The sequence below is a fragment of the Thalassophryne amazonica genome, chromosome 15 (genome assembly GCF_902500255.1).
Source record: "Thalassophryne amazonica chromosome 15, fThaAma1.1, whole genome shotgun sequence".
NCBI lineage: Eukaryota > Metazoa > Chordata > Actinopteri > Batrachoidiformes > Batrachoididae > Thalassophryne > Thalassophryne amazonica.
The window spans coordinates 94239528-94265529 of NC_047117.1; the positions used below are offsets into that span (position 1 = coordinate 94239528).

General features: G+C 43.1%; 1 protein-coding gene across 1 annotated transcript in view; it reads left to right on the forward strand.

The window, feature by feature from the left end:
- wbp1lb (WW domain binding protein 1-like b) overlaps positions 1-26002 on the forward strand; it is a 59504-nt gene that overhangs the window by 30025 nt on the left and 3477 nt on the right. Inside the window, 2 exon segments of the mRNA XM_034187570.1 lie at positions 24331-24433; positions 24609-24770. Of these exon segments, the coding sequence (XP_034043461.1) occupies positions 24331-24433; positions 24609-24770 (265 nt within the window).

Genomic DNA, 26002 nt, shown 5'->3' on the forward strand with positions numbered 1-26002 from the left:
CAACTTGTGCAAATTTTCGTACAATTTCACAAATGGAAAACCTTAATTTTTTTGGTACACTGTCGTTATCGTTAAGCGTGTAACTATGGTTTTAGCTGTCAATAAGCTGTCTGGAGGTATTTTTGGACCCACTATAAATTCATATAATATCAGATATTGGTAGTTCTTACAGCTCTCAGTTTTATACCAAGTTAAAGCAGATTTACACTGAATAAATGTAAGAAACTATTTAGACTTATTAAGATTTAAAGGGCATACGAGGTCTGTTAGAAAACTATCCGACCTTTTTATTTTTTCAAAAACTATATGGATTTGAATCGTGCGCAAAAAGCACATCCGTTTTGGAAGTCTCACAGGACAAGTTGTGACATGCCCAGCTGTTACACAATTTCTTGGATACTCACTCGACTGAAAAGCCACCGAAAACCGTCTGAATCTTCCGAATGGTTTCCAACACAGACATGCTTTTTGTTGTGCGCCATTGTGGCTCCGTTCCGACGCGCGAATCCCTCCGCACGTCTTTTATTACAAAATCTCCTGTAACAGTGGAATGTGCCGCAAAAGTGCTGATGTCCACCTCTTCTGCAATTTCTCTGCTAGTCAGACGACGTCCCGGATCAACACAGCCTTCACTTTGGAAATGATCTGGTCGTTTCAGCCTGTCGATGGCCGCTCGGAGCGCGGCGCGCCCTCCACCACTGTGGGCCGTCTTTAATCCGGTTGTAATGCTCCTTAATCTGTGTGACGCCCAGAGTATCCTCACCGAAAGCCGTCTGAATCTTCCAAATGGTTTCCACCTGGCTGTCTCTCACAGTTTCTGGAAAAATTTGATTCAGCGCTGCTCCAATCGCTCAGCCATTTCCCTGACAATGAAACTCCGACGAGAGGGGTGGACCAGTGCTCACTCAAAGCCTGCCCACAGGCGAATGACGCAACCGACAGGCGTGAAAAAACTCACGCATGCGCACGAAGGTTCAAGCTTGGCTGATGCAAGCGCACATGATTCAAATCCATATAGATTTTCAAAAAATAAAAAGGCCGGATAGTTTTCTAACAGACCTCGTATGTCACTCCAGTCAATGCTTTCTTTAAAAAAAATTATACACCAGATTATAAATCAGTACTTTCAGTTCTTTAACTTGTGCAGGTCCTGATAAAGTTGATAAAAGTAAAATAAGCCATATTGCGTCTGAAAAATACACAACAGTTTGACAGCTGTATTTATCCTTAATCATGACGTAATGTCAGGTGCTGACTTGTAGCTGTCTGAAGGTATTCCACCTACATCCATTTACATTCTACTTCGTGACTTAAGCCAGATTCATGCTTTTCTGTCTTCACAGCTCCATACCCTCTCTGTAGTCTGACGTGCACCTCCCAAAAATTGAAACTACACTTCAAAATTATGCAGGCCACAAAGGCTGTGATTGGTCACTTTTCCAATTTGACTCTTTCTTCTCCCATTATATTTAGATGTTTTTGCAGTGCGCACACCAGTTACATTTCGATCTTGGGTCAAGTAGAGGAACGTTTGGTAGAAAAGACCACAAATATGACCAACTTTCCAAAAACTACAAAGACACTCAAATGACCCACAAGTCATGGAGGGAAATTGCATGTAAAGGTGGTTTGGAGGTTGATTGTATGAAGAAGTGGAGCTTATTTATGGACAAATTGGTCCAGAATGGGGGGGAGGTGGGACGACAAAACGCGACCAGGATCATTGATGGTGCAGGTGGAAAGAAAGACGATGCCTTCTTCTTCACATCATGCCCCCTACTATTCTGGTGGTGAATTGCTTTACAACACCCACCAACGGGACAAAGAACTTTGAAAAGGTCACGGCCACATCGACGCCATTGCATGGCCACGGAGTTACGGAGTTGTAGAAGCAGAAATCGGGCTTTACACCAGTACACATAGTCAATCCGGGCTGCTTTTTGTCTACAAACATAATATGGCTGTATGTTGTATTTTGTGATCGACATATGTCTGTCTCCACCGCTTTGTAACCCGCGGTGTACTCAGAATAAAATAACAAAACAAAAAACATTGCGCATATCTCAGTAATAATGATTTCATACCGTAAAACCAGCGTCGCTATTTTCACTCCCGCTGTGTTCACTCACAGAGCCATGTAGAATTATTGATCCGCTGTGTGGTCCTGTCATTTGTCCACAGAAAACAGTGTCCCTCCACCAGCCTTGGATCCCAGTAGCTTACCTTAGCTGTTGGTTTAGCTTAGCCAATAACACAAACTGCTGGAAGCTGGTCCACATCACAGCTCTCGTGTTAACAGTGGTCGTTCATCTTAAAGTTCTGTCTGACTCCGTGATCACAGATGTGACCACCTCAGCAATACTTGCTGGTGTCCCACATGTAGCAGCTTAGCTTTGCATGGGGAAGCAGGGGTCGAATTAGTACGTGCATGTGCTAGTTTGTGCACGTATTATTTGAGCGGTGCACGTAATTTTATACTGCACTAGCACTGGTGCAAGTAACTTTATCCAAGTTTTATCAACTATAAGCACCAGCAGAATGAACCAGTAAAGGAATAAAAAAGAAAACTATTTCCAGTGTGTTGTCTTCGTCTTCCCTGCGTTTTATGCCTCTCACACACGGCGCAAGTCGGTGTGCTCTATTTGTTGTGGAAAGCTGACAAACGTTGCCAGCGGTGCCGTCCCTAGTTCACAGCATCCTCGTGAGATGTTCCCAATTCGGGGAGTTTCATTATTTGCTGCAGGAGCTGCAGCAAATAACTATGTCAACTGTTGGAACCGTCGACAACTAATTTATTAGTCGACGAGTCGTTTATTTTATTTAAGTCTTAGTTTTTCTCTCAATTCATAGTTTTAGGCAGCGAGTCGTCCTGCCGTCATTTGGACGTTCAAATTTTGGGAAAGACGGCCGATTAAAACAGTGGCCGTCTTGTTCAGAGCCACCTAAAATGCGCAATTTATCGATGGAGCTGTCGGTGTGTGTGTGTGTGTGTGTGTGTGTGTGTGCACGTGCGTTTCACATACAATGCCAATGAAGGAGGCGCTGTATGTGAAACAGTTGAAACCCAGCCTTAACCAGGGAGGAGGTTTGAGACACGCTTTGTCCCCTGTTTACAATGGGGTACTCAGGTCAAAGCAGTTTCGGTCTTTTGTTCATGGTAATGATTCATTCACATCATCAGGAGAGCCGTCAGGAGAGACGTCAGTCCCATTGTTAGGAGGGACAGCTGCCCTGTCATTAGGAGGGTGCTAACTAGAGCACAATAGGTGCTAATTAGAGCAATTGTTAAGTCACTAGCCAATAGCAGTCTGCCTCTCGGTAGGAGGGGTCTGGTTAGGTTTAAAACTCCAGCTTTTGTGGCTTCTGTTTATTCTTCTCTACAAGAGTCAAGACAGAAGTCAGACTACCAGAGCAAGAATTTTAGCTGAGGAAGCTTCTGCGATTTGAAGCGAAACGTCCTCACGTCAAGCAACCCAGTCCAACCGAAAATGCTTTTTTTCCTTGAAGTGTTCCACATAAATATTGACGTGGACGTTATCCAGTGCATGCACGGTGTCTCTGCTCCACACGGAGAACTGAGTAATTTTAACTTTTTCTTGAGATTTCATCACGTGCAGCCAGGATTGGATGAAGTCTGTGGTGAATGAGACGTTAATGAGGCGCTGTGACGTTTTTCACTTGTTGCGCCAAGACAGAGACCCAGGGGAGAAGCTCTGCTCCGCTAACTGATCTGACGGCGCAACTCGGGCGGAAAGTGCCAGAGAGAGACTTTAATTTCTTCAGTAAAATGAACAGGTAAGACCTTATGTGTAGAATTAACACCGCATGAGGAGCGCAGCTTTCAGGAAGTTAATTGACGTATTTTGACTTATGAAAAAGCCGTAAAAATCGATAAAATAGCTGCATCATTGTAAAAGCTGCAGTGTTCAAAGAATGTGAAAAAAGTAGCAGCTTAGAGTCCGGAAATTACGGTAAACAAAAAGCACATGTACGAGGTCTGTTAAAAAAGTTTTGGACCTTTTTATTTTTTCAAAAACGTGATGGATTTGAATCACGTGTGCTTGCGTGAGCAAACCTTGAACCTTCGTGCGCATGCGTGAGTTTTTTCCCGCCTGTCGATTGCGTTAGTTCCTGGTAAGCAGCCTTTGTGTGAGGATGGGTGGAGCACGCTGGACGGATTTTTATTACAAGGAAAATGTCGGAACGATTGGAGCAGCGCTATTGCATCAAATTTTGCCAGAAACTGGGAGACAGCCAGGTGGAAACCATTCGGAAGATTCAGACGGCTTTCGGAGATGATGCAATGAGCACCACACGGATTAAGGAGTGGTACAACTGGTTTAAAGACGGCCGCGTAATGGTGGAGAGCAATCCACGCTCCGGTCGGCCATCAACATGCCGAAATGACGAGATCATTTCCAAAGTGAATGCTGTGGTGATACGGGACCGTCGTGTGACTATCAGAGAAACTGCGGAAGAGGTGGACATCAACACTTTTTCGGCACATTCCATTGTGACAGAAGATTTGGGCATGAAAAGAGTTGCGGCTAAATTTGTGCCGAAGCTGTTAACTGCGGAGCAAAAGCAACTTCGTGTTGAAATCTCACAGGACATGCTGGACTTCACAAAGAGTGAATCCAACTTCATGGACACCATAATCACTGGTGATGAGTCCTGGGTGTACGGGTACGACCCGGAAACCAAATTTCAGTCGTCACAGTGGAAGCATTCCACGTCACCAAGACCAAAGAAGGCTCGCCAAGTGCGCAGCAACGTTAAGGTGATGCTGACTGTTTTCTTTGACTCCCGTGGTGTGGTACACCACGAGTACGCACCACAGGGTCAAACAATCACCAAGGAGTACTACAGGGACATCCTCCGTCACCTACATAATGCTGTGCGGTGCAAGAGACCGGAGGTGTGGGCCACAGGAAATTGGCGCATCCACCACGACAATGCTCCAGCACATTCCTCTCACTTAATTCAGACTTTTTTGATGAAAAACCAGACTCCGGTGGTTCAACAGGCTCCTTACTCTCCTGATATGGCCCCTTGCGACTTCTGGCTGTTCCCCAAACTCAAGATGCCATTGAAAGGAACGAAATTTGAGACAAGAGAGGACATTATGGCTGCAACGACAGCGGAGCTGAACTCCATTTCAAAAGAGGCTTTCTTGGAATGCTTCCAACAGTGGCGGCACCGCTGGGAGAAGTGTGTGGAGTCCCAAGGAGACTACTTTGAGGGTGATTATGTTTCCAACGCTCCAGGTATGCCAGTTGTTTTTTTTTTCCCAGCCAAAGGTCCGATACTTTTCTAACAGACCTCGTAAGTATACAGCAAGTAGTGCGGCCTACTGAAAATTAGCATCAAAATACGAGGTCTGTTAGAAAACTATCCGACCTTTTTATTTTTTGCAAAAACTATATGGATTTGAATCATATGCGCTTGCATCAGCCAAGCTTGAACCTTTGTGCGCATGCGTGAGTTTTTTCACGCCTGTTGGTTGCGTCATTCGCCTGTGAGCACGCCTTGAGTGAGCAATGGTCCACCCCGGTCGTCGGATTTTCATTGCGAAGAAAATGTCTGAACGATTTGGAGCTTTGCTGAAGTGACCAGTGTTGGGTATTTTCTCCTCCAAACATTCTTAAAACCTTTGATAAGACAAACAGAGTCAAGAAACACCAGTGAGACTGAAAGTCAAATTAATCACGCGCGGAGTGCGGCCAGGCTGTACACCAAGGCTACACTAAAGTCTGGCCTGTGCTCCCGCTCTTTTTATTAGAGATGCCCTCATTACATCATAAAACTTGTCCTAAGGGGGGGGGGGACAACGCGAGACAAGTTTCTTCCCGTAACATAAACACATGCGTCAATAAGCGCAGCTGTAAGGACAAACAGTTTCTTTCTTTTACTCTTATCGTCGGAGGTCAGCACATCTCGTTCGCAGTTATCAGCTGTTCTGCATCTGCCTGGAACACTAAGCATCACATCATAATCAGTCAAAATTCAACCTTCAGTTCTTTTACTCCCAGTCGTTAGCGGCTACGAAAACAAGTTGTGTAATAATAATAATAAGTACATCCCGCTCCTCATTCCCAGTTCAGATTGACCCCAGCATGCTAAAACAAGGTTGAATAACACATACATTCTCGGGGTTAGGTGCAAACAGCACAACACCGTTTTCATAAGAAAGAAGACGAAGGTACAAATGTTTAACAGTGATAACATATATATATAAAATCCTTAACAACCAGATCATTTCCAAAGTGAACGCTGTGTTGATCCAGGACATCGTCTGACTACCAGAGAAATGGCAGAAGATGTGCACATAGCACTTTTTCGGCACATTCCAGTGTTATAGGAGTTTTTGTCATGGAAAGAGGAGTGGAGGAATTCGCCACGGAGCCGCTAATGGAGCTGGACAGAAGCACCTCCGTGTTGGTCTCACAGGACATGTTGTAACATGCCCAGCTCTTGCACCATTCGGAAGATTCAGACGGCTTTCGGTGGCTTTTCAGTCGTGTGACTATCCGAGAAATTGTGGACGAGCTGGACATGCCACAACATGTCCTGTGAGGCTTCATCACGGCGTTGCTTTTTGTTCTCTGCCATTAATGGCTCCGTCCCGACGTGCGAATTCCTCCGCTTCTCTTTTCATGACAAAAACTCCTGCAACAGTGGAATGTGCCGAAAAAGTGCTATGTCCACATCTTCTGCCATTTCTCTGGCAGTCAGACGATGTCCTGGATCGACACAGCGTTCACTTTGGAAATGATCTGGTCGTTTCAGCCTGTTGATCGCCGCTCCGAGCGCGGCGTGCCCTCCGCCATTGTGCGCCGTCTTTAAACTGGTTCTAACACTCCTTAATCTGTGTGATCCCCATAGAATCATCCCTGAAAGCCGTCTGAATCTTCCGAATGGTTTCGACCTGGCTGTCTCTCACAGTTTCTGGAAAAATTTGATGCAGCAAAGCTCCAAATCGTTCAGACATTTTCCTCACAATGAAAATCCGACGAGGGGGCTGGACCACTGCTCACTCAAAGCGTGCTCACAGGCGAATGACGCAACCGACAGGCGTGAAAAAACTCACGCATGCGCACGAAGGTTCAAGCTTGGCTGATGCAAGCGCACATGATTCAAATCCATATAGTTTTTGCAAAAAATAAAAAGGTCGGATAGTTTTCTAACAGACCTCGTATATTAATTTATTGACCTGAACCTTCAGACTCGTGGGATGTTCCCCTTCACATGGCACAAGGATAGGGCACAAACTACAAACTCAGCTGGTTCCACGCTTTTGAGACAGGAAATATGCTTTGTTAGAGTTCTCCTGGCCACACGAATGGAAAGGATCAAATCTGTGGTTAGATCCGTTTTTTGAAGACCATTCTCTTACTGTGCTGGGCTTCATTTCTTTAGTTTGTCTGAGATGCACTATTAAAAAATTACTAAAAGCTCTCACTTTCCTCCTCAAAATATCTTTGGAAAAAGTGTCCACCTAATAAGAAACACGTCATGTTACTGCTTCCTTACAAAACACACGTTGACCATTTGGATGTATTAACCGTCAAAGTCCACAAAAACCCCCCCACAGATTTCACATTGAAAAAAATCTGTTTTTCCCATTCATTTCAATAGAGTGTCTCGAGGGGCATCACACAACGTGATGTCATCAAAGTCTACCTTTCTGACAGTCTCATGATTCTGAGTGTTTATCATCAACAGGTGACATCAGGCTCAATTCCCCATGTTTTAAGACTTAATTTCTCAGGGCATATGGCAACAAAAATAAAATGCAACACGTCAATATTTTCATAATTATTTCTTTATTTAGAATAGTCAGGTCATTTGACATTTTATTTGCTAGTGATGTTCACTTTAACATCTGTAGATAATTCAAACTTATATTTCTGACATTTAATAAACAGTTGCTGTTTTTAAGGATAATAATTACCAACAAGTAGTCATTAGTTGTGGCACCATATACTGTTAGTTTTGGTGCTTAATGCACACCATTAAGTTTGTGGGTGTTGGAAACGTGCACAGTAGTATGTATAAATTCATGTTTGGATGACTCCTGTAGCTGTTGTTTGTCTGTGTGATATTAATGTGTCCGCAGTGTCCTGTGTAACCTTGATGGCTATGAAAGAGCGCCATTCTTTGTTGTGAGACACGGTCATAAATAAGGGTTCCTTCAGGACATGGTGCACATCGGCTGACTTGCCAGGTCCAACAGATTTGTGCTAAACTCATCCACTGCGACTCCGACATAAAGAATGAACAAAAACATATTGCTGCCAAACTTGGGAAACAGTATCTACTTGTTGGTGAAAGATTTTGGACTCTTCTCGATGTCTGTCCTTTCAGCAGCTTCTCATTAAGGACGATTCTATTCAAATGCAGCAATAATTTCTGGGAAGGCGCCCAAATCTGCCTTTGATTCAGCGGTGCAGTATGAGAGCAGAGGTTTGTTTCACGGTTATTCGTCTGAAGCGAAGGAATCTTGTGGACCCACATTCTTTGCACAGTTGCTTAAAACAAAAACAAAGCATTTAGACCAGAATGGTTTTAGTTGATCTTTATTTTTATGTGTGAAGGTTGAGTTTTTATTTTTCTGAAGACCTGTTTTCAAACTTGGACCACCTTAAGTTCTCTGCTTTCTTGAATAGAGCAGAGGCTGAAAATGTAAACAGAATGGATGGTGATCTGTATCAAGTTGCTAAAAGGCAGAGCGAGCCTGCCACGTGAAGAACAGTTAGCGGGTCTGTGAAAACAGATTAATTTATCCGAGTCACTGAGTAGAACATTGTGTGACTTTCCATGATGAGTATTAAACACCCGTGTGGTAGCTGCTTGGATTCTAAACATTCTGGGTCAAGTGGAAGCACTTTACTGATAAATGTTTAATCGTGTTCACAGCTTGTGGTGGCTTGATTTCTGCTGAACTAACAGGCTGAGTGTGCTGCAGGATCTCAGTTTTTACTTTTTTTTGTATATTCTGTTGATCTGTGTCATGCGTGCGCACTGTTTGTGCACATACATGGTGTGAACGTGGTGCCTGCTACTGTGGTGATGTAGAAGTTATTTCTTCTATGGGGTTTCTTTGGTTTTTGTCAAGGGGAGCTTTGACTATTTAGATTGGCTATTTTTCAACTGAATACAGCTGTTGATGCATCTAGATGGTAAATGGACTGCATTTATTTTGCGCTTTTCCATCTGCATCAGATGCTCAAAGCGCTTTACAATACTGCCTCACATTCACTGTGATGTCAGTCTGCTGCACACCGGGAGCAACTAGGGGATTAAGGACCTTGTCCATTGGCCCTTAGTGATTTTCCGGTCATGGTGGGATTTGAACCAAGGATCTGCTTAACCACTAGACCATCACCTCACCTCATGTGACACCTTCCAGTTGTTCCCAGGATGGCTACAGGATTATATTTCATGGAGGCTGTAATGATATATCACATTATACATTTTTTAGAACTATATTTTGCTTTAATATCTGATATAATTATCCCAGGCTGTGGTGAAGCTCATGCGTGCATGTGTATAAAATAACGTAAAACAGTTGCACAGATTTCCTTCAGATTTGGTGGGAATATTACATGGATAGATATTTAGCAGTGATTAGACTTTGGAGAAGTTTGGTCAAATATTGATTTTTTTTTTTTTTTTTTTTTTTTGTATACAGTAAAACTCGCTTGTAAAGGATTCTGGTGGCCAGCGAATTTTGTCCGTTATAATCTAAATCCGCTATACGAGGTCTGTCAATAAAGTAACGGTCCTTTTTATTTTTTTCAAAAACTATATGGATTTGAATCACGTGCGATTACATCAGCCAACCTTGAAGCCTCGTGCGCATGCGTAAGTTTTTCCACGCCTGTCGGTTGCGTCATTCGCCTGTGGGCAGGCTTTGAGTGAGCACTGGTCCACCCCTCTCGTCTTTATTTTTCATTGTTCAGGAACGGGTCAGAGGCTGCCGCTTTGCTTGATCAAAATTTTTTCAAAAACTGTGAGGCACATCCGAGTGGACACCATTCGAGAATTTCAGCTGGTTTTCGGTGAAAATTTTAACGGCTGATGAGAGATTATGGAGTGTTACTGTTGCTTTAAGGACTCCCCACGGAGCCGGACGGCGCGCTGCGCCCCGAGCCACCGTCGTCTGCCTGTTTCGAGCGGAAAACTTCCAAATTTAAGCCTCTGTTGACCCAGGACGTCGTGAGAGAACAGAGAAGTCTCACAAGAGGTCGGGATCAGCAGTTTATCCGGACATTCCACTGTTAAAGATTTTGTAATGAATAGACGTGCGGACGGATTCGCACGTTGGCGCGCAGCCACTCATGGCCCGGCGCCACAGCAAAACGCCTCCGTTGGAAGCCTTACAGAACAAGTTGGAACATGCCCAGCTGTTAAACAATTTCTCGGATACTCACTCGACTAAAAGCCATCGAAATCCGCCTAAATCTTAGGAATGGTTATCAACACAGAGGTGTTTTTCCTGTGGCGCCTTGCTGCGCAGGCTGGGTGCCGACGTGCGAATCCGTCCGCACGTATTTCATTACAAAATCTCCTTTAACAGTGGAATGTCCAGATAAACTGCTGATCCCGACCTCTTGTGAGACTTCTCTGTTCTCTCACGACGTCCTGGGTCAACAGAGGCTTAAATTTAGAAGTTTTCAGCTCGAAACAGGCAGACGGTGGTGGCTCGGGGCGCAGCGCGCCCTGCGGCTCCTTGGGGAGTCCTTAAAGCGACAGTAACACTCCATAATCTCTCATCAGCCATTAAAATATTCACCGAAAACCAGCTGAATTTCTCGAATGGTGTCCACTCGGATGTGCCTCACAGTTTCTGGAAAAATTTTGATCAAGCAAGGGGCAGTCTCTGAGCCATTCCTGAACAATGAAAAAAAAGACGAGAGGGCTGGACCAGTGCTCACTCAAAGCCTGCCCACAGGCGAATGACGCAACCGACAGCCGTGGAAAAACTCACGCATGCGCACAAGGGTTCAAGGTTGGCTGATGTAATCGCACGTGATTCAAATCCATACAGTTTTTGAAAAAATAAAAAGGACCGTTACTTTATTGACAGACCTCATATGTATGAAACAGACAACATCCACTATATGTATAAAATGGACAAAGGTTTGTGTCTATATGTAATGGATTAGTGACAGTCAGGAAGCGCCGAACAATCTACGGGGAATCTCCAGCACCAATTAGTATTATGTGTTTCCTTGATTAAACTCCTGACCTTGACTCGGGACCTGCCTCATTTAGTGACCGGGTCAAAACATCAACTGAAAATATAAACACCTGCCTTAGATAAGCACTGGATATGATGTGCATTAAAGAGATTACAATTTGGTCGAGTCACTCTTTTTCTAAGTCCACTGCGGAGTGGTACCTTAAAATCCTGAAGTCTGATTTATGCTTCTACAACTCCATAGCCCCGTGGCCATGCAATGACGTTGTTGCGTGCGTGACCCTTTTAAAGTTCTCTGGCGTGTTGGGGGGTGTCTTAATGCAGTTTGCCACAGGAACAGTGGCTTTTCTGGATCAGTTTGTCCCTCAACAAATTCCACTTCTTTATACAATCATCAACCTTCAAACCAACGTTATGGTACATACAATTTCCCTCCATGAATTGCGGGTCATTTGAGCATCTTTGTAGTTTTTTGATTCCGTGTTGTGAAGTTGGTCATATTTGCAGACTTTTCTGCCAAACATTCCTCTATTTGATCCATCATTGAAATGTAAATAGCGTGTGCACTGCAAAGACTTCGTTGTTTAGCAGATGTGAATCAGGCTCCTGGGAGGGTTTGCAGCCCTGCAGAGGGCTCTAAAGCAGTTTGGTTCATCACAACCTGGGATATGTGTGAAATTTAACACCATATTACAATGCAGGCAGCAAGCAGCGTTTTCTTAATAATTGCCAGCCTTGAATAAAGGCCTGCCTTGTTTAGGTGCTGGGTCTGAACACGGTTTGAAAAAAAATAAATGCTCTGGGTTTTAATTAAGGAAATATGGTACCCACTTTCCTGGAATGGGCGAGTGTCAGTGCTGAACTTCATTTGGTACCTCTGTTACTGGGCACGTCCAGTCTGCTCTGTCTGGGACATGTGAGGGGTTTTTAATGGAAATGCATTGCAATGTTTTGTCTGATGTGAGCAAAACTCTGTTGTACAAAATCTGGTATGTACGGTGTTTATTAGATGGAAAACCATACAAAAACATTGGGACTTTGGTTATGTCCAGTGAGTTTATACGACAAAGATTTAGGCGAGTTTCACTGTATCTCAACAACCAAGAAGCTTAGAGCTAAAGCATATTTTAATCAGCAAAATATTTGGGATTGATTGGTATGGATGACATATCAAATGAAGTCATTCATAGTAAAAAAAACAAAAACAATTACAGATGTATATTTGTGCCGTGGTGAGCAGAGCACGCCGCCCTCTGATGTTTTCACATTTTTTTTTATAAATCCTTTAACAAAATTTTTGTATGTAAGGACTCAGACGAGAAAAAATATATCAAGATAGAATATTTTTGTACAGTGTTTCTGACAGCACTTTAATCTGTGCCAGTTTAGATTGGAGAGCTCCTATCACAAAAGAATTTCCACTTCTGGCAACATTCCTGAAAAATGAAGCAGCTGCTCGTAAACGCGGGATAGATTTGACATTCAGCTAATCGTGTGACTGTTTACTCAGTTTGTTTCTTGTAACCGTGAAGCTGTTTGTGTGTTCATCCAAGCACGTTGCAAAATCTTTATGTCTGGTTTAATTGGCAGACCTCGGCGCGCTGTCAGGATCTAACGTTAGTCATCAGGCAGCTCATATGTGAGGACAGAACCTGCCTGGCAGCCCTGAGGTCATCTGAGTTCCATGCCACCGCTCTGCACCTTTTTATCATGCAGGGCAGCAGCTTCACTCCACGCTGCTGCTTGGAAATTTCTGCAGAGCAATCCACGTGCACTGTTTGGTACTGGATTGGCATGGGGTGACGGTGGGTGTGTCCGTGTTTAGTATGGACAGAGGGAGATGCAAGCAGGGAGTCTGTTGTTTCAGAACTGTTCCAATGGACTGTTTGTACTCTGTGAGATAATAATCTGTGAGGTGAAGGCAGGTGTCTTTTTCTTTTTTTATGTGGATCATCATGCCTCTCAGAGTGGGACCGACACTGGTAATCTGTACATCATAAAGGAAAAACACTTTAGTCACTTTGGAAGAAAAGAAAATGAAAGATGAGTTTTCTGATTTTTTTGGTGTTCAGCAAAATCTTGTGTACTAGTGCTGAATTTTATTTAAAGCATTCTTTTTCCTTGTTGGGGTTGTGGTAACCCTGAGTAAAAACAGAAGCTCAGTCATTTGCTAGGTAATGTTAAGACCACATAAAGTTAGTTACCTGAACTGCTGGCAGCTTAAACATACGAGAAGAACAGTGGAGTGATTCCGGATGAAAGTGCACCTTATGAGTCACACCTGACAGCCTCCTACATGTAACTGAGCATTAAAAGACCCACGGGCAGGTAGTAAGCTAATGTCTGGGTGTATTAAACTGGCACAGTGACAAGTTAGCATGTGCAAAGCATGGCCACAGGTTGTTGTTTTGTGTTTGTTTTTTACCTGCATAGCCAAAAAAAAAAAAAAAGTGAAATCTGAAAAAAAGTATTTTACATACTACAAGCTTGTGCTGTGTACTGCAAAAAAAATAAGAAACTGCAGGATGGACTAACAATTATATTGTCCTATTCAGTTGTTTTGTTTTGAATGTTCTTGTACAAAATGCCACGTAAGAACTCCTCAAGCCAATTATTGAATGTTTCAGGTGATATTATTCCTTGTTTTTAGTTGTGTGCTAGTGTTTTGTTCTGTATTGCTGGGATAGGCTCCAGCCACCCGCAACCTGGTCTTGGATAAACACGTGTGTGTGTGTGTGTGTGTGTTATTTTTATAGACTTAAAGAGAAAAGACAGCACTTTCACTCTCTCTTCCTCTCTCTCTCTCTCTCTCTCTCTCTCTCTCTCTCTCTCTCTCTCTCTCTCTCTCTCTCTCTCTCTCTCTCTCCCCCTGTCTCTCTCTCCTCAATTTCAATTTCAAAGGAGCTTTATTGATATGGGAGACATGTTTACATTGTCAAAGCAAGTGTTAAGAGTAAAAATTAAAACTTATGTTCTCTCTCTCTCGCTTGCTTTCTCTCTCCCTCTGTTTTTCTTTCCCTCTCGCTGTTTTCATGCTGCGCAAGCTTCAAACTTTTTGGAAACATGAAGCCTTTCAACTGTAAAATAAATGTATTATCAGTGATGCTCACACGCAGGATTTTAATGGAGATTTTTTTTTCCCCTTTCAGTGGACAGAATCTCTTTTTGGCTCCTCCTTGACTGCACACTAAGCTGCTGTTTCATAGCCTCGGGAAAGCGAAATGGCTAACTTTTCAGCACGTTTTCAGCAACAATTCAGTTCATTTTTCGGAAAATCCATGCTCGACGAACAGACAATTTGAACACTGCAGAAGAGAGCTCTCTCAAATAGCTTGGCTTCAAAAACCTCCTCCCCTCCTCACGCTTGTCAGTAAACAAAGCAGAGAGCAAACAGCAGCAGTTGAGAGGTTTCACATTGGCTATTCTCGGGTTTAGGAGAATGTCGCAAGTTTGATCATGTTCCAAGATGTGAATTGCGTCGGTATCAGAAGCCGATCCCGATACGGGATTGGATCAGTCGCAACCTTTACAGTAATACTACCTCTAACCTTAGTGACATGAAATTCAGGGTTCCACAGAGGTCTGTCTTAGGCCCCCTGCTTTTCTCCCTTTATGTTGCACCCCTTGGGCACACAGGGTTCTCCCCAGAAATTTTTAGTATAGAGGTGCTGTTGGCAATTATCACCTGAGGCGGCGCGTGTTGCGAGTCATTTTGACTGGTTTTAAATGCATTGAAAGCAAGAATAATAGACCAAAAAGTGATACTTACGTTGTAATATCAAAATTCTTTTTTGCATATTTCTGTCTAAGTTCATAAAATAAATAACATTGAAAAGTTTAAAAACATGTTATGTTTGATGGACATAACATTTGCTCTCCTCTTCAAAACTGTCACTGTAACTTTAATCCAGTAAAACAGGCAGAGTTTTCTGTCATGTTGACAGTTTAGTTTTTTTCTTTTTAACATTTCTGAGTGGGATTGCATACTTATTTTTTTAAAACAATATAACCCCTAATTGTCTTGTTTGAACAAGAGCTAAATCTGGACTGATTTGATTGTCAAATCAGAATTTAATTTACTACAAAGTAAGTTCTGACATACAAGTAATTTGATCTGGGGTCATTGGTGCAGAAACAGTAATAAAAAGAAAATTAAAATATACTTCTGTAAGAACTAAAGATGTACGTTTGCTCTTTTAAAGATGAAACCCTGGATGAAAAACTTTCTGAATCAGTTTTTCACACTTTACTGTTTCACTGAGGCTGTGTGAGACAGAAAGGAGGAGCCCCCCCCCCCCCCCCCCCCCGTGAGGGAACGAGAGACTCGTCACTCTCACAGTGTGGCTTATTTGAGCAAATTTTGGAAACATGAAAGCTTTCATTTGTAAAATAAAGCGTTAATGTGTCACTAGCTACGCAGGCAGAAGGAGTGCTTCTGAATGTCTAGAAACTTCCTACTTTTAAACCCTGACAAGACTGAAATGATGGTTCTTGGTCCACTGATACATCGGCATCAATTTGTCCAGTTAACAGGCTCATGTGTCATACATCACACTGACAAAGTGAGGAACCTTGTGGTAATTTTTGCTCCTTTGTTGTCCTTTGACCTCCACATTCAAGATATTATGAGGACTGTTTTCTTCCACCACCTGTGAAATATAGCAAAGATTCGTCCCATCCTGTCTATGTCTGATGCTGAGACCCTGATTCATGCGTTTATCTCTTCTAGATTGGACTTCTGCAATGTTCTATTTTCTGGTTTGCCACAGTCCAGCATTAGGCGTCTCCAATTGGTTGAAAATGTTGCAGCCAGACTTTTGACAAGAAGCAGAAACTTTGACCACATTACACCCATTTTGGCGTCTCTTCAGTTGCTTCCTGTCCCTGTGAGATCAGATTTTAAGGTTCTGTTACTAACCTATAAAATTGTTCACGGACTGCCACTTCCCTCCTTAGCTGACCTAATTAAACCCTACGTACCGGCTCGGGCTTTGCGTTCTTAGGGTACAAGACTACTTTGTGTCCCTAGGGTGAATAAAAAGTCTGCGGGTCACAGAGCTTTTCTTATCGTGCCCGTTCTGTGGAATGATCTCCCTGCATCAATAAAACACTCAGATTCTGTAGAGACTTTCAAGTCTAGACTTAAGACACACTTATTTTTCCTTTCATATGGCTAGCATACTGGCATAGTATGTTACTTTACTTTTTACTTTTTTAAATTTATTTTATTGGGAAATGGAGCGGGCCGCGGCCTCAGCTTTATCTAAAGCCTGAGTCTTTTAGTGAAGCGTAGGGCGCCAGCTGCAGGAATGAAGCTGCACGAAGGTTAAAAGACATCAACGTAAGTCCAGATTTCTTGTTTCGTTTGGGCTTTGTTGTCCTTCGTTAGTGCCATGTGACCAGGCCTTAAGGTGGCTCCATCCAGAGATGGGAGTGGGTGTGTTATTCTGCAGGCCTCCCATCTTGTGCACCATCATGGAGTCCAAAAATCTCCCAAAATTTCCTGTATGATTTCCTGTATTGTCAGTTGTGTCGGTAACATGGCCCAAGCAGAGGGTCACCCCTTTGAGTCTGGTCTGCTTAAGGTTTCTTCCTCAAATCATCAGAGGGAGTTTTTCCTTACCACTGTTGCTCTGGGGGTTGGTAAGGTTAGACCTTACTTGTGTGAAGCACCTTGAGGCAACTTTGTTGTGATTTGGTGCTATATAAATGAAAATAATTTGAAAAAAATGTTATAAATTGAAAACAGGGTTTGGCAGAGTTGATTTAAATGCTTATTGTGCCAGGCTTGTCTGAAGCAGCTGTGACTATGAACATGCTTGCCATACTGATAGTAAATTTGCATTTGACCTCATGGTGACGTTTGTGTTCAGATGTTTGAGACAATTGAGCCTGTGGGGTCGAGTGAACAAAAAAACACTTTGGTATCCACAGTCATATGGTTTCATGTAATGCGTATATATATATATATATATATATATATATATATATATATATGTTCATTTTTAAACTGGACGCTGTCTTGATCCGGTATGTCGTCTGACTAGCACAGGAATTGTGAAAAGACGTGGACATCAGCACTTTTTCAGCACATTAAGACAGCCGTGCGGAGGAGTTCCGTGTCGCGGTGGAGCCGCATGGCGCAAAGCAACGCCGTGATGAAGCCTTCCAGGACATGTTGGGGCATGTCCAGCTCATGCACAATCACAATCGGATAATCACACGACTGAAAAGCAACCGGAATCCATCTGAAAGCCATCTCAAAGCTGTCCTGTGAGACCAACACCGAGGTGGTTTTGTCCCGCATAATGAACGGCTCCGTGGCGCGTCCCTCCGCTTTTCTTTCCATGAAAACAACTCCTGTAACAGTGGAATGTGCCGAAAAAGTGCTGATATCCACGCCTTCTGCCTTTTTGTGAAAGTCAGACGAGGTCCTGAATCAACAAAGCCTTCACGTTGGAAATGATCTGGTTGTTTGAGCATGTCGATCGCGGCGCGCTCTCAGCAGTTGTGGGCCATCCTTAAAGCGGCAGTAACACTCCTTAATCTGTATAATCCCCATAAAATTGTCCCTGAAAGCCATATTAATTTTCCAAACGGTGTCCACCTGGAGGTCTCTCACAGTTTCTGGAAAAAAATTGATGCAGCAAAGCTCCAAATCGTTCAGACATTTATTCGCAATAAAAAAACGACGAGAGGGGTGGACCACTGCTCACACAAAGCCTGCTCACAGGTGAATGACGCAACCGACAGGCGTGAAAAAACTCACGCATGCGCACGAAGGTTCAAGCTTGGCTGATGCAATCACACGTGATTCAAATCCATATGGTTTTTGAAAAAAATAAAAATGTCCGATACCTTTTTAAGAGACCTCGTGTGTGTGTGTGTGTATATATATATATATATATATATATATATATATATATATATATATATATATATATATATATATATATATATATATATATATATATATACACGCGCACACACACAGAGGTCTCCTGGGGAAGTCTTTAGTTTAATGAACATCAATTTTCCTGTTTTTCAAGGTTCAGGACCATGGACAGAGCACATTAGGCAGTGTTTTTCCTGACTCATAATGAGGCTGAGGTGGGAGACCACCACAGCTCCGGACCACAGCTCCCACCAGTCCTTTATGTGTACTCCCCATGTCTGTATGTGTTCACTCCAGGTGCTCTGTGCTCCTCCCACTTCTAGAAACGTATATTATGTGAATTGGAAACTCTGAATTGACTGTAGGTTGGGATGGGGCTGATCCGGTATCGAGTTCCGATACCAACATAATTCACAGATTTAACTTTCCAATCCAACCTGATGGAGAGTTATGATCCAGGAACCGTGTGTGTGTGTGTGTTTTCTGCTGAAATGTCTCCATGAGTGATTTCCTGCTGGCTGCTGTGCTTGCTACCTGCAAACTGTGGAAGGGTTTTCTCGAATGGAGGCATGTCTCATTACTACGCGCGAATTCCTCCGCACGTCTTTCATTACAAAATCTCCTGTAACAGTGGAATTTGACGAAAAATGGCTGATGTCCACCTTTTCTGCCATTTCTCTGGTAGTCACACGACGTCCCGGATCAACACAGCGTTCACTTTGGAAATGATCTGGTCATTTTAGCCTGTCGATGGCCGCTCGAAGCGCGGCGCGCCCTCAGCCGCTGTGGGCCGTCTTTAATCCGGTTGTAATGCTCCTTAATCTGTGTGATGCCCATGGGATTTTCACCGAAAGCCATCTGAATTTTCCGAATGGTTTCCACCTGGCTGTCTCACACAGTTTCTTGAAAAATTTGATGCAGTGTTGCTCCAGCCATTCAGACATTTTCCTGACAATGAAAATCCGACGAGAGGGGTGGACCACTGCTCACTCAAAGCCTGCCCACAGGCGAATGACGCAGCCGACAGGCGTGAAAAAACTCACGCATGCGCACGAAGGTTCAAGCTTGGCTGATGCAAGCGCACATGATTCAAATCCATATAGTTTTTGCGAAAAAATATAAAGGTCTGATATTTTTCTAACACACCTCGTAGTATGACACAACTATCAAACTGTTCACCAAATGGATTTGTGATTTTTCTGTGACTAACTTTAATTTTTGATATAACTTTGTAGGTCTTATGTTGTTATGAGAAATGTGCAGGTATTTTGTGCTTATTGTCAAACTGGCAGGGCAGAATTTAGTGGACTACAGCAGTCTGGATAGTTACTGAGGAACCCTGACACTGTCTTTACTGGAGCACTGATAGTGGTTTGACAGCACATCCTTAGAGACTGATCCTGGGCTGCCAGTATCAACAGATGCACTGATCACATCACATGAAAACCTGAGAGAGGAGTCGGGGGGTCTGGGTTTGTGGTTGTCCTCATGCCCTGACATGAGGTAAGATTTGACCCTGAAGTACTGACATTGTTTTTACAGTGAGTAGAATTGTGGTACGTCTGCATTAATGGAAGAGCCAAAACTGTGGTGGTTCATCAGTTTGTTCCTTTATCATAAATTATATCATCATTGCAGTATTCAACAGTGACGATGCACATCGCAGATTATCGTGCAGGCCTACTGCGGATCGACCAGTTGACTGCCAGCACCCAAGAAATGCTCCCAGACCTGACCTGACTGGTTGGGTTTGACCACAAACACTTGACTGGTCAGAAATCAGTTGTGTGCTGTCTCACCTACAAACTGGACTGATTATTTCAGGCAGTAAAACCTGAACACTGTAATTAAACTTGAATGAAGTTGATGAAATGTTTTATAGACCTAAAAGATGGAAGTCACTGTGTAATTCTCAAGCTTAAGGAGAAATGATTTGGAGCGAGCAGCAGTGAATGGAGCGAGCAGCGGCAGAGTAGACGGTCGGCGTGTGTGCTTGTTTCAGCCTGCAGCCATGCCGGTGTCCGTGCTCCAGGTTTGTGGCGGCGTCGCAGATCCATCCCGGACCGCAGTTCCTCAGAGGCTGGCATCCCAGCCCCACGGCAGCGTCGGAAGCCCAACTCAGCCCTGCGGCGGCATCGCAGACCCACCTCGGCCTGCAGTTCCTCGGAGGCTGGCGGCCCGGCCCCACGACAGCGTGAGATACCTGGCTCAGCCCCGTGGCAGCGTCGGAGACCCGGCTCAGCCCCGTGGCAGCGCTGCAGACCCGTCCCGGCCCGCGGTTCCACAGAGGCCGACAACCTGGCCCCGTGGCAGAGTTGGAGGCCCAACCCAGCCCCTCGACGGCGTCGGAGTCCGCCAAACAGGCCCACAGTAACAGCAGCTGCCACATCTACGACCACAGCTTCTACATTGGTTGTCTGGATTTATAGTAGCGTGATTCGTTTTTAATCAAGACCTAGTACATCCAGAAAGCAGTATGGCCTTAATAAAATCTTCATAAAGACATGGATGTTATGTGTCGGACGCAGCCCGGAGAACCGACCATCGTTTGAAGGACCCAGTATGAAATAAGCAGAGCACGGTACAAAGGATAACAGAGTTTAATAAACATAACAGTGAAGTGATACGAAAACAACAAAAGAGTGCGCGGTCTGGCGTGGTGGATTGCGGTGCGCTCCCAGCAGCGCTAACGGTCCAGAGCCAGAAAACTGTTCGGACCCAAGGACCCCGCCGACACCCCCCAGGTGGCCGTGACAAACCGAGTCTGTGAAAGAAGAAATCATTATGTGAGTCCACACTCAACACACAGAGAGACCACTCAAAGGTGTACAAACAGCAAACACTTCCTGGCTTAATTGCAAATCAGCTTCCCACCCTGCAGGCATAGAACACCCCGTTCACAAAACTCCACTGCAGTGGAAGCTGATTTAAACGACTAACATACAGCTCAATATAATAAGGTGTGATTGACACCACATTTACTGACTGTATAAATGTTAGTCACAAAACCAAACATACCTCAGGAAGTGTGCTGACGAGCGTGAGACCTCACCCCCTCCTCTTTCACAGACCATGCATCAAACCTGGACGTTCTCTGCATCCACTGATGGGAGATGGCTCTAGAGACGACGATCTCACCTGTCTGGTCACAAGGTCGAGTCTCTGGCAAATACACACTGTGTACTCCAGTCTTAAATGCCACCATGTTCCAATCCATGTAGATGCACCACAGCTGTGAGTCCTGATGAGCCGCAGGTGATCAGCCTCAGGTGATCAGGGTGAGGTCCTGATAAACTCAGCTACACAGCCACTCAGTCCCAAATGCGCACCACCTGGGAGGAAAACCAAAAGACAGAAACAAAAGACACACAAAAGCCAGCCAGGCACGCCAGCCACAACAATGGAGGAATTAAAGGAGTCCATGAACATGTTGTCCACAGAAATGGCTTCTTTGACTGAGCAAAATCACATCATTACACAACTACTGGGAGAAATTAAACAGTTAAAACATCAGAACTCTGAACAAGAACAAAAAATTCTGTATCTGGAAAATCAGGTGTCTGACCTGGAATAGTATTCATGTATGAACGATGTCATCATCTCCGGACTAAAAATTAAACCAAGGAACTATTCACAAGCTGTAACGGGAGTTAGTTCTGATGACGGCGGACACGAAGAAACCACAGAGGAACAGTGCTTCATAGTAAACATATTGTCATTAATAAGGAAAACATGGAACCATGTCACACTCTGCCGATTCGGGATAAGACATCCACTCCAGTAATCATCATCCACTTCGCAAACAGAAGGCATAAAAATGAATTACTCAAATGGGAAGAAGTTGAAAGGCACAAACATTTACATAAATGAGCATCTCACCAAGAGTAACGCGGATATCGCCAGGAAAGCCAGGCTACTTAGAAAACAAAGTAAAATTCATTCGGTCTGGCTCACATATTGTAAGATTTTTATCAAACCAAGGGATGCACCAGGAAAATGCTAGAGGTCTGTGTATCAGAACGTTGAGTCAGAACGATTGAGGTAAGGATGTTCACTTTAAGGGACATATCTGGAGATTTAGGTCCACATCATGAAATCAGATTTTAATTAACTATATTTTTTGGATTCCGGGTTACATTTCTTTGGATGGCAAGTGAGTTTTCAAAATTTAACCAAGGGTGTTAACCAAGTTCAAATCCATCATGAACAACTCCTCTCACCGTCTGCACCGGACTGTAGTGGAGCTGAGCAGCTCGTTCAGTGACAGACTGAGGCACCCTCAGTGCAAGAAGGAACGATACTGTAGGTCGTTCCTCCCTGCTGCTGTCAGGCTGTACAATAACACTGTGAAATAACCACATGCAATAATTATTTTACTGAGGAACAATTTAAGCAATATTCCTTCATAAGTGGTGCATTCTTTATTATGCATTTTAACAGTAGAGGCCTTTCTATGATTTTTTTTTTTTTTTTGTAAAATCCATGACTGTTGGACACGATGGAAAGGGAACTACAGAAGTTTAAGGACTGGCTTGATTCTAACAAATTGTCGCTTCACGTGGATAAAACAAAGTGTATCATATTTGGTAATAATTCCAGGAATGCATGGAGAAATGTACGAATATGCGATATTGGAAATTGAACTCTTTAATGAAACTAAATTTGTTGGGGTCTTTATCACCGATAATTTAAGTTGGAAAACACATATGAATTATGTTAAATCTAAAATGTCAAACATCAATGCCATTTTGTATAAAGCACAAGACTTCCTCCCCCAACACTCATTTATTACTTTATATCGTTCATTACTTGTTGTTCCATACATGACCTACTGTACTTAGGTTTGGGGAACCACCTACAAAACTAACACAAACCCCATATTTTTTACTTCAAAAGAAAGCTAAGAATTATCAGTAAGAAACCTTATCCTGAGCCAGCAAATCCTTTGTTTGTCTGTTTGCATGTTTTGAAATTTTGTGACATGATTGATTTCATTATTATATAAAATATGTACAAAGTGAAAAATGGACTTTTGCTACAACATGTCCAGGACCTATTTAGAATGAGGGACTCCAGGTACAATTTATGAGGAACATTATTATTTCAGAAATCAAAGATTCAATCTACCATAAAAAGTCATTGTGTTTCTGTTAAACGTGTAAATATTTGGCTAACATAAAATCGCTCAGTAGTTTGGTTGGTTTTAAAAGGCTCTATGAAAATTGATTACTTGCTGTGGTATGTTAAATTAGGTTTATTGATTCTGTTGTGATGTGATTGGTTGTGTTCTGATGCTGTTGTGCACTGCTGCTTTTGTGTTTTCTTGTAATTCAAATTCATGGATCAGTGTATACTTTGTAGTAGTTATGATGGGTATATGTATAATTTTATATAAATATGTATAATTCTTGATTTTGGTTATAGGGGTAGGTGTTTACAAGTTTTTACTTCTGCCTACACCCTTTCGGGTACATGGATGCATTGTTGGACTATTTTATTATTTCTCTCTTTCATTGCAAGTTTTTGTTGTTCTGGACCTGTGTGTGCTGAATAAAAATTCATTCATTCATTCAAATGATTTATTTTGCTGAACACAACCTTCAGAGAATAAAAGCAGCTACCAGATTTAATAGTCAGCCAAGTGAAATTGCTGCAATCATCACGTCTTTATTGATGTGATACAGCAGTTTAGGTGAGGAACACACACAGGCAGCGTTTCCAGAAGAAATACAAGAGTGAAACCAAAGTTTGGGGTTTGTCAGGTCATTCTGCATGGGTGTCGTTACTCGGTTACCAACACCCTCATCAGGTGTATTTGTTCTCCACGAGACCCATTTGGACTTCTTGGTGAATGTTGAATTGAAGTTTGTATCTTTTTTGTTGTTGTTTTGATGTCGTCCACAAATGAGGAAAAAGTTGCAGTTGATGATTATTGTAACAGATGATTGGTTTGTGATCCATGTAGTTTCAATCCAAATATTTACCAAGAGTCCAGATTGTAAAGGTAGACGGTTCACATCCACATGACTGGAATAACCAGTAAATCTTCCCGATGGAGACGCTGAGTGCAACGACTGAAATGATTCTTTGCTTGCAGACAGGGTGCTGCTGTTCTTCCTGTCAGTTGTAGTTTAATTGTTGCACATTGAAGTCTTGTTATGGCCCTGTTGAGGTGACTTGTGTCTTTATGCTGACGATACAAATTTTTTCTTTCTCACTCGTCCTGCAGAATCTGCTGCACTGTGAAGGTCTGAACAATCAGACATACATCTGTGAGTCGGGACACTGCTGCGGGGAGTCTCAGTGCTGCAGCTACTACTATGAGCTCTGGTGTAGGTATTCTGCATCACCACAGGGGGCAGTGTGCACCCCCTGCTGGACAAAAATGTGCTTCCTGATATCTACACTTGATCAAAGCTTTTACACACACACACACTTAAATCTTAAAGGCGGCGCTGTTTCACAAAAGTACAAACCAGTCATTTAAAGCCTTGTTGTTGGTTTTAGGGTTTTGGTTGGTGTGGGCGCTCATCTTCATTTTGAGCTGCTGCTGCGTGTGCCACCATCGGCGCACCAAACATCGGCTACAGCAGCAGCAGCGCCAACATGAGATCAACCTCATCGCGTACCGTGAGGCTCACAACTACACCTCGGTACCATTCTACTTCAGTAAGTCCCACCTGAACCTCCAGCCTGCACAGGTTTCAAATTCACTCTCCTGAAATGTTATTCTAAATGTTAGGTTTTTTTTTTTTTAAGATGCTTTAAATGTATGTTCTAAACATTAATATTGTAGCCAACAACTATTTTCCATGTGAGGATGTAATGGTGTCCTGGACAGAGGGTGAACAACACTCCCATGTGTGTGTTAGAATCAGAGCTTTTCTGTTCCTTCTTTGTTTGCCAGAGAACCTTCTGCTTTGGAAAAAACTACATCTACCCGCTTGGTCCCCGCCCACACCACATTTACAACATGATATTAATTACAAATATTATTTTGATCTTCAAGTTCCTCCATTAAAGATTTAAATCAAGTACAACCCCAATTCCAATGAAGTTGGGACGTTGTGTAAAATGTAAATAAAAACAGAATACAATGATTTTCAAATCCTCTTCAACCTATATTCAACTGAAGACATCACAAAGACGAGATATTTAATGTTGAAACTGATAAACTTTATTGTTTTTGTGCAAATATTTGCTCATTTTGAAGTGGATGCCTGCAACACGTTTCAAAAAAGCTGGGACAGTGGTATGTTTCCCACTGTGTTACATCACCTTTCCTTCTAACAACACTCAATAAGCGTTTGGGAACTGAGGACACTGATTGTTGAAGCTTTGTAGGTGGAATTCTTTCCCATTCTTGCTTGATGTACGACTTCAGTTCTTCAACAGTCCGGGGTCTCTGTTGTCTTATTTTGCGCTTCATAATGTGCCACACATTTTCAATGGGCGACAGGTCTGGACTGCAGGCAGGCCAGTCTAGTACCCGCACTCTTTTACTATGAAGCCACACTGTTGTAACACGTGCAGAATGTGGCTTGGCATTGTCTTGCTGAAATAAGCAGGGACGTCCCTGAAAAAGACGTTGCTTGGATGGCAGCATGTGTTGCTCCAAAACCTGGATGTACCTTTCAGCATTGATGGTGCCATCACAGATGTGTAAGTTGTCCATGTCATGGGCACTAACACACCCCCATACCATCACAGATGCTGGCTTTTGAACTTTGTGCTGGTAACAATCTGGGTGGTCTTTTTCCTCTTTTGTCCAGAGGACACGATGTCAATGATTTCCAAAAACAATTTGAAATGTGGACTCATCAGACCACAGCACACTTTTCCACTTTGTGTGTGTCTTTTTCAAATGAGCTCAGGCCCAGAGAAGGTGGCGGCGTTTCTGG